Consider the following 12,514-nt stretch of genomic DNA (forward strand, 5'->3'; position numbering starts at 1 on the left):
TTGTCACTTCATAAGGAAGCAGCTGAAAAAAAGGGTAATCAAGATGCTTTACTTTATCAGTATAAGCAACAACAACCGGCTACCTGATATACCCAGAGAAGTTTGCTTCCCAGGAATCAGTTTTTCAGTTGCAGCTAGAAATAGTGGATTTACAACCCCAACTTGACTTGTAATAGTCAATCCCATGATGTGCTGTGATGCTTATTTAACATTCAATACTCAACATCATCCAACATTCTTTACTTTGTGACAGTATTTTGCTGTCTTCCGCAATTATGTTCCACTTCTCAGATGACTGAAGAGTCATTCCATTTTGACCCAAATTCGGTTCACATAAAAAGCTGATATGCAAGTATAGAATAAAGTGTTGCACATTGTTGTGCATTGATCTGTAACTGAGAGTAAACACCTCAAGGCAGATGAACTCAATTCCTCCCAGCAGATCGACTTGTTCTACTAGAAATATAGTGTTACTTGATCCAGCATCCAGATGGGCAGTCCGGACTTGATATAACATGTTTGTCAGCATGCAAATAAGCTTTCTATGGACAGCTTCTGCCCAAGAATGCTCCCTACTTATCTCCAGAAGCACCTTAATAACCTGCAAACAATGCAAACATGATAGGGTCACACATGTGGCTTAAAAAACAGCTAAATGAAGATAAGCGAAATTTCACATTCAGCTGGAGAGTCGAGTTGGGGGTGCATGCCCTCTTGTAGAGGGAGACCCATGATTGAGTCTCACTGCTCTAGGGCCTCCAGCGGTGAACCTAGACAAGATTAGTGCAATTTCACATCCTGCTGGGAAGTAGAGTTGGGAGTGCATGGAGGGAGATGCAAACATGATAAGGTCACACATATGTGGCTTAAAAAACCGCTAAATGAAGATTAGAGAAATTTCACATCCAGCTGGAGAGTTGAGTTGGGGGTGCATGCCCTCCTGCAGAGGGAGACCCATGATTGAGTCTCATGCTCTAGGGCTTCCAGTAGCGAACCCAAGATTAGTGCAATTTCACATCCAGCTGGAGAGTAGACTTGGGGCTGCATGCGAGTTGGGAAGTAGAACCGAGGTGAGTCTCACCGCAGATTTCTGGTGCATATTACCTGAACTCTTTTGACAATATTTACAAGATATAAATAGCATGCAAATTGTAGTAAGAAGGGGAAGCATGCTTTCACGCATAGAGATAAGGTTGCTAAGTAGGCCCGCAACACATAATTTATATCCAGATCGTTCAAACACCGTAGTCAATCATAATGGCAATATTTTCCAAGAAGTTCTACGGGAGATTTGTCATGAAGAACAGGAGAAATGAGCACAGATGCAATCATGGACTCATCCCAAAAGCATTTTGGAGCTTTCATTTCTTCTGGTTGACACCTTGCAGTCTCAGGAAGGTTGAGATTTCAGAGCATACTAATCACCTAAATTTCCTCAGGCATGAGGGTAGGTAGTTACTGAAAAACTTCAAAACACAATTTAAATTTCGTGAGAGATGTCCATACATTGGAACTACCAGTATGTATATCACACAGAACTTTGATGGTGGAGCACTATCAGTGCAATGATAAATGCTCATCGGAAGAACCCAGGAAAACGATCGAGAGTTTTCTTCATGGCACATGTGCAAATGTGGCACACTAATCTAGACTTACAGGCTCAGGTGGTGCTGCTGGTCAACGCAGCGAGTGAGCCCGATATGTACACTGAATACAGACAGTTGATCAACCTTCCTAGTCATCCATTGTTCTGATACATGTGGCCCCCGCCTGATCACTGGACCAGCCCTTTATTGGGCCACGGCATGTTCACGTGAGTCCAACCTAATGAATGATCTGGATATCAACTATCTAGCAATTTTCCAGTGTCTTAATAGTGTCAGTAAGCAGTACTACCAAATTAGAAACTGCATTATACTCGAGTACGAAAAGGAAACATTTCCTAGATATTGTGTCTATCCAATCCAGGACCCTAGTAAGAAGAGACTCATTGCTACATGTTAGCAGTGAACATATACAATTGCATTTCCTCATCCGGCCAATAAATTTAAGTATTATTCAGGAAAACAAGTTATCTCACCCTTATGTCAAGACCTTCCAATCTGTTCCTCCAGATTTTTCCTCTATCACAAACGAGGTAAAGTAAACAACTGAGTGCAGATGACCAGATGGTTTCTTCCCTCTCTTCTCTCTGTGAAAAGGTTGAGAAGGAGAGATTACTAAAACAAGGAAAGATGTCAGAGAAGTTATAACTTATAACTAGTATGTTGCTATAATCCAAGACAGACACAAAATAGTAATTAGTGACACATCGCAGATAACTAAAAGACACTGACAATTAGTTGACTATGATAATCCAGGAAGACATCTCAAGAACAAATACGAGAACTGGATTGTCCTCCATCTTTCCTTGAAATTGAACTGAACCCTGAACATAGCATGGGAAAAACCACACCTCAAAGATTACCAGCTTCATTCAGAAAGTAGTGTCTAGCATGCATGCCTCATGTAACATCAAATTCAGATAAATGAGGTAGCTATACCCATCACCAACCCAATAAATCCACTTCATTCATTTATGTAGCCATTTAATATATGAGATCATACAACTTACAAGCCACATTAGAGAAATGTACATACACATAGGAAGATACAGACCACATGCTCAGCAAAACCAACTCTATTAGTTGGTAGAGTAATCCAACAAGCAAATAAACAAATTGCATGCAAAACCACAAAACGGGCAAAGTCACATGCTGGACAAAATCAACTAGTAGTAAAAAAGATACCGGCACACGCAAAAAAATAATCGAACAAACAAATCAAGTTCCAATCTCTCCATGAAGAACTAAGGTTAGATTTGGACGTTCTCAGCTACCAAGGCTGGCATATTGCAGTAGCATCAAATCATGGTTAAGATAACACAGATCTTGTTCTTAGCTGAATCACGTTTTGGGGTACAAAAGTGGGAAAACGTAAGTCTCCTTATTGCCGGTTGCATCTTTCTCAATTTCAACAACCAAGCCATTATTAAGTGTGCTTGGAAGCCCTTTTAACCACAATCTGCCAGTACATCCAAACAATACTTTCCATGCCAACTGGGCGGAAGTCTCACAATGGAAACTTCTGTCCTTATTGCAGGTTGCATCTTTCTCAGTTTCAAGCAACAAGCCATTATTAGCTTGGAAGCACTGTTAACCACAATTTGCCAGTACATCTAAACACTATCTTCCTTGCCAACTGGGAAGAAGTCTCACAATGGAAACTACTTATCTCTTTATACAGTCTTAAATGTAAGATGCAAACGCTGGAAATTGTTTACAACAAGTCCGATGATACAGAAAGGCGTTTTTCAAGAGATATAAATAAATTTTATTAGAAGACCGCCAAAAGGCGAGAAAAGAATAGAACCCAACACCAATCAACAAGACCCGAAAAGATTAGCAACCGAGGCTGCTTTAACATAGACTGCCCAACCCATAACTAAACCTTTAATTTTCTTGATAACCTCTTCCACAGATGCACTTTCATTCTGGAAGCATCGAGCGTTGCGGGCTCTCCCAAGCAACCCAAAATAAGGCCATGATAATCAGCCTCCACAAGGCTTTACCAGTTTTTCCTACTCCTCCGTGACAAGCCCACAAGAGATTCTCCGTTGTCTTTGGCATAACCTAAGGCATGTTAAAAGGACACAGAAAATGCTCCCAAACCTTGCACGCAAAAGGGCAATGGATGAAGAGATGATCGATTGTCTCCGTATTCTTCAAACACATAAGGTAGACATTAGGCAAGACTAAAGCTCTCCTTTGAAGGTTGTCAATAGTTAGGATTCTCTTCCTTCTAACAAGCCAAATAAAAACCAACACACAGGATACAAAAAGGCATTATTACTTCCACTGAAAAAGCTTAGGGTGTGTTTGGATCCCAAAATATGACAGTGATGTGCTGTAGTTTCGTCATTATTACCCGAAGAAGCCAACTAGATAGCTGCATTGGACACGTGTATTTTGACTGGCTTTTACTGCCATGTCTTCTCAGCTGTATGTCGAGAACGGCAACAAAATCTGTTGGATTTCCACAGCCAGAAACACCTGGGATTTGAGTGGACAACTGCTGGCAGGGTAGTGATGGTGGTGTACCGTTCAAGGTACACCGACATCTCCATATCTACCTACTACTGATGAAATGCTCGTCTTCCACTGTATAACAGAGTATAACGGAGTCTTGTCTTCAGCATCAAACCACATTACCACCTCCAGAATCTCAATGTCTATGCCTTCTGCTACATCTCCCTCATCTTCCCATCTCCAGCAACACTTTCATACCTCCATCCATTGCATGTCCTTCATCACCTCCATTCCTAACGTCTGGCCCTAAGGAGACCATCATCTGACACACTCCATTGGAGTCACCATATCAAGACATTGATCTAGGAGCTGGAAAGAACTCGTACAGCTGACTCCATCCACTGGACTCAAGGATGCAGCCAGAGACATACATTACACGTGAAATCAAAAGATTCATCAGCCAGAGTTAAGTAACCTAAGCTTCAGATAGCAAGGTGAGTATCATATATAGGATCCTTACTCTTGCTCGGGTGGTGGACTCTCAGGAGTTTCAACACTCGGTCAAGGGTTCGAGTATCCATAGGTGGTGAAATTCCACTAGCGAGAGTGTGTGGGGTGTGTGTGTGTGTGTGTGTTTTTTTTTTTTTTTTGTTAAGGTGAGTATCATATATTCGATCTTTATGGAATATGTCAACAACTGCTTGTGGAAAAACTTCTGGGGTTCAATCACTGATGCCATTTATAATGCTTCGGCATTATTGGTTTGCAGTCACTCATGCGTCCAGATCGGCTGAATACGGTTTGGTCCTCCATCCATCCATGGATGCCATAGCAAAGGCATGTAAAAACATTGAAATTAATAAATCTTTGCAATACCTTCATGGCGAAGCATTTTTATACGTAGGTGATGGGGAAGGAAACCATAAACATTGGATTGAGAAACTGTGCCCTGTGAACAAATACCAGCCGATAAGCATGCATGTCACCTTCGTGTGATTCTTGAATGACTAGACAAATCCTCTAGTAACAGCACTTGCATCTGTATGCTGCTATCAAGATGGTATTATGCTGCAACACAGCTTCTTGAATGCTTGGATTAATCCTCTCATAACAAACATCTTTTAATGTCCTTCACATGATAGCCATGGATCCTTCTGCATGTTTGCCAACTGGGACCAGTGGTTGTTGAAATTGCTGATCTGGTGATATAAACCCCCTTGCCAAAGCAAAGACACAAAGGGGTCATCCCAGTCCAACTCAGGCACAAGGACACATGAGCTCAACTCGCTGCTACATTAAATATCATTTTCCAGTTAAATTTGAGGCTACAGGGTTGCAATCCACAGACGCATCCGCAATCGAAATGTAATTGGTTGCTGCATGTTACCAGTCCTGGTTGAATGCATGAATACATTATACATGCATCATCTTTAGCCATGAAATCTGAATAATTTGAATTCTTTAATTTTCAATTGCTATATGATATCATCTTTAAATTTTCTTATTTCATGTTCCCTACAGTAATCACTACTGTCACAGTTGATAATGCCATTGATCATTCCTTCTGAATAAATTGACTCTATCTTTTTTATTTATTTTCAAATGCTCTACATCATCTACTTCAACTTTTTCTTGCTATTTTCCTGCTGACCACAACCACTTCTGTTTTAGGGGATCACTCCTTTGTTATTCCTCGTGCAACACATGTAACATGCATCATCCACAGCTTCCTGAAATGTGTGCTTTTATTAATTTTCATTTCTGTTCTTATTTCTTCATATTTTCCTCTCAATATAATTCCTCTTTATGACTGCCTAGCACCAACACTGTCCAGTGAAAGTCCAGTTAAGTGATTCGTATCTAAATTCCATTACAACTGTGCCTGATCTGGGATTATGTACGTCTTCACTCTCTGTACAACATTTCATCGAAATTGCAAATATCATACAAATAATAAACTGCATGTGCACAACTTAGCATATACTTTCATTACTGTATCTACTACATGTTGTGCATATGGTGCCACTTAACTGCGTACACACAAGTGTTGTATGGAGTTGCATGGTTGGTGTTGTTGAATAATGTGAACTCCATTCTCACTGTACCATGTAAGCAATCATAAAACATGTACTGTCGGAAGTGAAATGCGCCCAGATAACATGTTAGTATGTGCATTTTCCTGTTGGGATCTAACTGAAAGGTGAAACTTGGGAGGTTGGAATGTGTCGGAGTAGCAATAGGTACAAAATGAAAATAGTCTATCTCTGGCTCTTTTTAGAGTCAAATTGTACATGTATAGACCTGCTAACTGAAAAGTAATACTTTTCTGTTAGCATGTTTCACAGGCAGCCATTATGACAAAATGAAAATAGTCCAAATAGCTACGTTGGATTTTTTTAACCTGATTGTGCCCCTGTAGGTAAATGCATGTGATCTACTGGGTAGTGTTAAAATATGAATGGATTTCCTTCCATTCAGTGATACAACATGTCAGTTGAGGGACTTCAGAATTAGGTTTCCACATCTTGGTGACGGATCAGAAATGTGTGAAACTTAGAAACATTGGATGCTTACCTCCAACTCATACCCCCTCCAAAACCCAACTCAAAATGTACTCGTACATGCCTGTAAAGGTATGGAAAAACATGGCTGATCTATCATTAACATTGATCGACATAATGTAAATAATTTCCTGGCAGCTATATCTGCAGAGAAGGTGAGGAATTGCTGAGAATCTGCTACAGGTTTTAGATGGATTTTCTCAGGACTTTACTGATGCAGGACAATTAACCACTTGCTCTAAAAGCTCGAACAATTAGAGTATGGTGAATTAATCCCATTATCTTATAGCTCAGGCCCCACATCTCATGGGTTAGGACCTCGGCCGAACCCCCCTCGTGGACCCCAAATTACATGGGCCACCCACCCCGAATGTGTCCTCGCATTTCACGGGCTACCCCACTCAAGCCCGGTGTGAAATGCGCGTTAATCACCCCCGGTGAGGAGTCTCGAACACAAGACCTCCCCCGTGGGCCCCAAATCACATGGGTCACCCACCCCGAGTGTGTCCCCGCATCCCACGGGCTACCCCACCCGAGCCCGGTGTAAAAATGCCCCTGTATTAATCACCCCCGGTGAGGAGTCTCGAACATGAGACCTCCTGCTTTGTTACCAATTTGATGCAGGAAAATTAACCAATTACTCTAAAAGCTCGAATGTTAGAGTATGGCGAATTAATCCCTTTATCTCATAGCCCAGGCCCCACATCTTATGGGTTAGGACCTCGGCTGAACCCCCCTCATGGGCCCCAAATTACATGGGCTGCCCGCCCCAAGTGTGTACCCACATCTCACGGGCTACCCCACTCGAGCCTAGTGTGAAATGCGCATTAATCACCCTCGGTGAGGAGTCTTGAACACAAGACATCCCCTGTGGGCCCCAAATCACATGGGTCACCCACCCCGAATGTGTCCCCGCATCCCACGGGGTACCCCACCTGAGCTCGGTGTGAAAATGCCCCTGCATTATTTAAGGCCCATCCCAGTTATTCCAATTGCCCATATTTCTGGGTCGAACTTTCATTTGTTCCTCACAGATGGAACCTCTCATAGGTGGTGGGAGGGGACCTTAATGTTATACGCTACTCTTTTGAAAAGTTGAATGGATCCCAAATCTCCTCTTTGATGTGGGCCTTCTCTGATTGGGTGGACAACATGGCTTTGTGGACCTACCTATGAGAGCGTCAAATTTACTTGGACAAACGGTCGCTACCCTCCTGCTATATCTCTCCTTGATAGATTCTTAGTTTCCCCTGAATGGATCCACCAATTCTCGTTTGCCTGCCAAAGAGGGTTGCCAAGGCCTGTTTCTGACCATTGCCCAATCCTTCTTAAAACTAATGAGATCAATTGGGGTCCCAAACCATTCAGATTCGAACGTGGCGTCAACGATCTAGGGCCACTTGGTTAAAGGAGGGAGACCGCAATACCAATTTCTTCTATTATGTGGCTAATGCTAGGGCTAGGACTAACAAAATCTCTTCCCTTTGCATCGATGATGAGATTGTGATGGATAAAAATTCCATTTGCCAAGCCACTGTAAACTTTTACTCTAATTTGTTGTCTTGACCTCGCATCAATGATTTGCCTTTCCATTCCTTGACAAATGAGGATGTTCTGGCCCTGGACTAGTTTCGAGTTTAGGCAGGGTTAAAGCTCCTTGCCCGGACAAGTTTCCAATTGATTTCTTTCAAACGTTTTGGGACATTTTGAAGGATGATCTGCTCTTCTTTATTGTGGTTTATATATATATTTACACGCACACACACCCCCATTCACTCACGCCATAGTGGGATTTCACCACCTATGGATACTCGAACCCTTGACCGGGTGTTGAAACTCCTGAGAGTCTACCACCCGAGCAAGAGTAAGGATCCTAATATATAATCATCATCTAGCTACTGAACTAGGCAGTACCTTCTTTGCCCTAATATCAAATTAGAAGGTGCCCAAAATCTGAAGGATTTCCGACCTATTAGCTTCCTTAGAAGTCCATATAAACTTATATCCAAAATTTTGAGCCAAAGGCTTAGGATGGTAATCCCTAAGGTTATTTCTCCCTTCCAATTTGCTTTTGTTGAAGATTGTCAGATCCTAGATTGTGTGCATTGGAACAGGTCAAGGGCTTAGCCAACATTGAATTCTTCACTGTGAGCAACATCCTGTTGAAGGATGAGCAGTATATAGCCCCTTTTCTCAATCTCAGAGAATATCGTTGACTTGAGTGGTTGCAAATGTTAGTAAAGGCTCACCAAGAAAGATCAGCGTGACTGCCCCCAGTAAAGCGTACTTATTTTACATCAACTGGATGAACATACTCATTTTGCATTTTGCATAACATAGTTTTGTGGTACAATTGCAAGTTTGCTTGTACAGGCAACTCCCAAATTGCCTACCAACGACTTCATACCATAGATGTTTTCTGTCCCTATGTGGATATGGGCCCTGGTTGCTTTAGTGGTAGACGTCTGAAGGGTTATATATTTTGGACAATTTTATTGTTACATGAATCATCCATCTTAGCCTGTTCTTAGTACTTGTGTTTTTGGACAGACAAGACACCATAACCGTGGTAGCTGCTGAGTAATGATGTTAACTATTACAGTTGAAATTGGTGTGGCCCTATCTGTATTATGGTTGAGTTACTTGTACATGTATCATGTATGTTTTGCAGGTTATTGTTCCTCTGATAGTTACTCCCCATTAAGTTCAGAGGAGGGTTTGAGAAGGAAATTCCTTTCATTTATGTGCAGGCACTCACAAATGAAACAGTATATTTGTGATAATATAATTGTCTATCATGGTGGCCTGTACCACCGCCATGGTTGGATTCTGTTGTTGTCATTAACTTTGTATGTTATTTTTACATTTTCTTTAGTAAATGATTCCACCAGTCTGAACACGGCTCAATTAGCGGACTGAGGGAATAACAGGGATGCATTACCTAGTCTTAAGATTTCCTGATGATCAGCTCTACCATTTTCATCTCATTAGTGCTGACACCCATGGTATGTTTCACCTAGCAGAAAGCTTCTCGATGGTTTTAGTCCAAGTGTCTAACTCTAAATTCATAAGTTTTTTTTTTTTTTAACACACGCACACACACCCCACACACTCACGCCATAGTGGGATTTCACCACCTATGGACACTCGAACCCTTGATCAGGTGTTGAAACTCCTGAGAGTCTACCACCCAAGCAAGAGTATGGATCCCAATTGCTATATGTAATATCATTCTTTCCCAATTGCTGATGCAGCTGCATTTGAGATGTTTTTCAGGACACATCTACTTAAAGAGTCATAGAGATTGTTTATCACATCACCACATCAATGTAGTAGGTTAATCATTTATTTGTTTCCTCCCAATGGTGTTATGCTGTAATTGGCATAGGTTATGATATTTGAAGATGTACCGTACGTGTCATATATATTTCTGATCATATTATATATATATATATATATATATATATATATATATATATATATATATATATATATATATTTCTGATCATATTATCACCCCCATCATTTTCCAGCTGATTTATTTGGGGATGTTCTGGAAAGTGCACGACCGGCTCCCAGCATTCCTCAGCTTGGATAGCAGGTACTGTGTGTTATGCTTCTTGAAATGGAGTTGATATTGAACCAAATGTAATCGGCATTCTTATGAAGCAGATTTTCATGGCAAGATTTTATGTTGTCTCGCAGGCAGACGTCCCGGCATTTACAATACTAGGGATGATTGTCGCGTTCAGGTGGAAGGCTATAGTGGGTGTTGTTCCCAGTCTTACCGGTCCTATGATGAGCCGCTGATTGCTTGGTCCATGTTTAATGGTACCTATGTGATACTGACGACATTCAATGATGAAAAACGCAGAAGTCCCTCAACCGCCGGTGTTAGCATATAAAGTGGAGTGCATCCGGATGTTCAGCGGCCTCTTCTGTGCACCATCATCCCTCCTCTGACGAATGCAAGCGCAACGGGGACGCTGTCCTTGACTTTCTCATAGGTTTAGTGGTTCTTTTTATGTCATTGTATATTGTATTAGGTGTTAGACGTCATCTTTGGTTCACCTCTTCAGATTTCGGAGTTACAATTGTGGTGTGTTTTGGACTTGCTCTAAGTTGTATCCGTGAACGTTCTGTTTTGGCCACCTTCTAGACCGGTATTACTTGCGGACCTTCTATGCAGGCAGTTCTCAATTTTTTATTTAAATTACCTACGTATCATGGTGGTAATTTTATCTATTGTTACAAACTGTACATACAGCATTATATGGTATTACTATTGTTAGGTGTACAACTGTTACCAGAATGCCTCTAGGTGCACGAATGAGCCATAAGTAGGTGAAGGTAGCTATTATACCATAGTGGTTGTAATTTACCATGCAGTTTAGCTATCCAAACATTGTAGTTGTATTGTATATGTGTATGTGATGGATATGGAGCACCAAATTATTTTGGCCGGTAAATGGGCATGAATTACGACATTGTTCGATTGTCCGTTTTCGCTTACTGCCCTTCGCACAGCTGATTATGGCAGAATCTGATGCAGGACATGAAAATTATATATGATATGCGAGATTTCAGGCTTAAGATCATGTTAGTTCAGAAACAATTACACAAATTCCATATCCCACATGAAAGTCCAAACATTCAATTAAGGGGAATCTATGCGGGTCTAGGCCTACACGTGATAAGGCTGGATCAATAAAAATTATGAACCAAACGATACTCGAAAGTAAGAAATAATCATCCACACATGCATAGTAATCAGTCCCTAATCCAAGAGATTCAGAAATTCCAATTCGGGGAACCCTAGGGTAAGAAAAGGGGCATAAAATTGGAGATTTGAGTAATTTAAGGTTAAGTTTAGGTATTTTGGGTGAAAGCGAAGTGAAAGAGAAGAGAGAGATGAACCAGAGAAGTACCGCACACGTGGACAACAACAATGGCCCAGACGCACGTGTTTGTGATCCTAGTCGCACGTGTGTGGGGCCCACTATTCAAAAAAAAGTCACCTTAGCCCTAGTCGGCCAAGGATGGACTCCAAAATACTCAATTCTCAGCTCCATCCGATGTACGGTTTGTGCGTGGTGCTCCACTGAAGTTTCAGCCCTCCCGTAGGGCCAGATTCTGAAATTCCGTTGTAGGGAGGAGAATTGCTGCAATAGATGATTGGTTCAAAGTATAGATGATGGGGTGAGATGAGAAGAAGGGATGGTAGAAGATGGGTAGTAGAGATGGCGATGGATGGGGGCGAATCGAGATAGATGTGGCTTCGCACCACGGTAGTTAACCCTTCGATGAAGGGAGGGCTTCGCACCCAATTAGGCTTCACAACTCAAAGAGTAGGAAAACGCAGAATTTTTATTAATCTTCAATGAATCAAAAGAACTACAAGGGGTGCCTATTTATAGGAAAACCCTATATCCCAAAACTCGCACCATGTGCGCAACCTATTACTTGGCGATGAAGTAAACTAAAATAAAAATCAATCAAAGAAATCTAAAGCGTTCATGATGTTATAAATAATAACAATAAGCAAAACCTAAAATATGAAATCTATCCGACTAGTGGGCCACGATCATGAGATCCCATGATGGGCTTTTCTTGACTATCGGGCCCACTCTTTGAATTAAAACTTCGTCTTCTAACTAGGAGGCCCTCCCTGGACGTCGTCATCGAGCCAGATCGACAGTGGGGCCCTCCTTCGTACGTACGTGCGTAGGGGGCGGCGTGCGTGGGCGTGATGTCCCCATCAGAATCCCAACATTATCATTGCTGGTCAAATGGATGCCTTCATAGGGGACATATTGGAATTTGTAATCATCGCAATAATACAGCACATGACAGTGGTAATTTGCAATCCAAATAGGTCATTAGCGA

At 41.6% G+C, this 12,514-nt stretch overlaps 1 protein-coding gene and 1 long non-coding RNA gene across 6 annotated transcripts in view; one reads left to right on the forward strand and one right to left on the reverse strand.

The window, feature by feature from the left end:
* Nucleotides 1-12,514, reverse strand: part of LOC131243642 (uncharacterized) — an 86,172-nt gene that overhangs the window by 38,638 nt on the left and 35,020 nt on the right. For all 5 annotated transcript variants that reach the window (XR_009170147.1, XR_009170146.1, XR_009170148.1 and 2 more), the window contains exons 10-11: nt 2,081-2,191; nt 410-601 (exon numbers count right to left, since the gene is read on the reverse strand). Coding sequence is in view for 1 of the 5 variants with exons in the window: in XM_058243134.1 (XP_058099117.1) it covers nt 410-601; nt 2,081-2,191 (303 nt within the window). In the remaining 4 variants the exon portion in view is untranslated. The remainder of the gene's footprint in view (nt 1-409; nt 602-2,080; nt 2,192-12,514) is intronic.
* Nucleotides 8,759-10,878, forward strand: LOC131243643 (uncharacterized). Its single transcript, XR_009170150.1, has 4 exons — nt 8,759-9,633; nt 9,905-9,964; nt 10,162-10,229; nt 10,334-10,878. It is a non-coding gene; the product is annotated as an uncharacterized LOC131243643 (long non-coding RNA).

Source organism: Magnolia sinica, chromosome 4, assembly GCF_029962835.1.
Source record: "Magnolia sinica isolate HGM2019 chromosome 4, MsV1, whole genome shotgun sequence".
In the NCBI taxonomy this organism is placed as follows: Eukaryota; Viridiplantae; Streptophyta; class Magnoliopsida; order Magnoliales; family Magnoliaceae; genus Magnolia; species Magnolia sinica.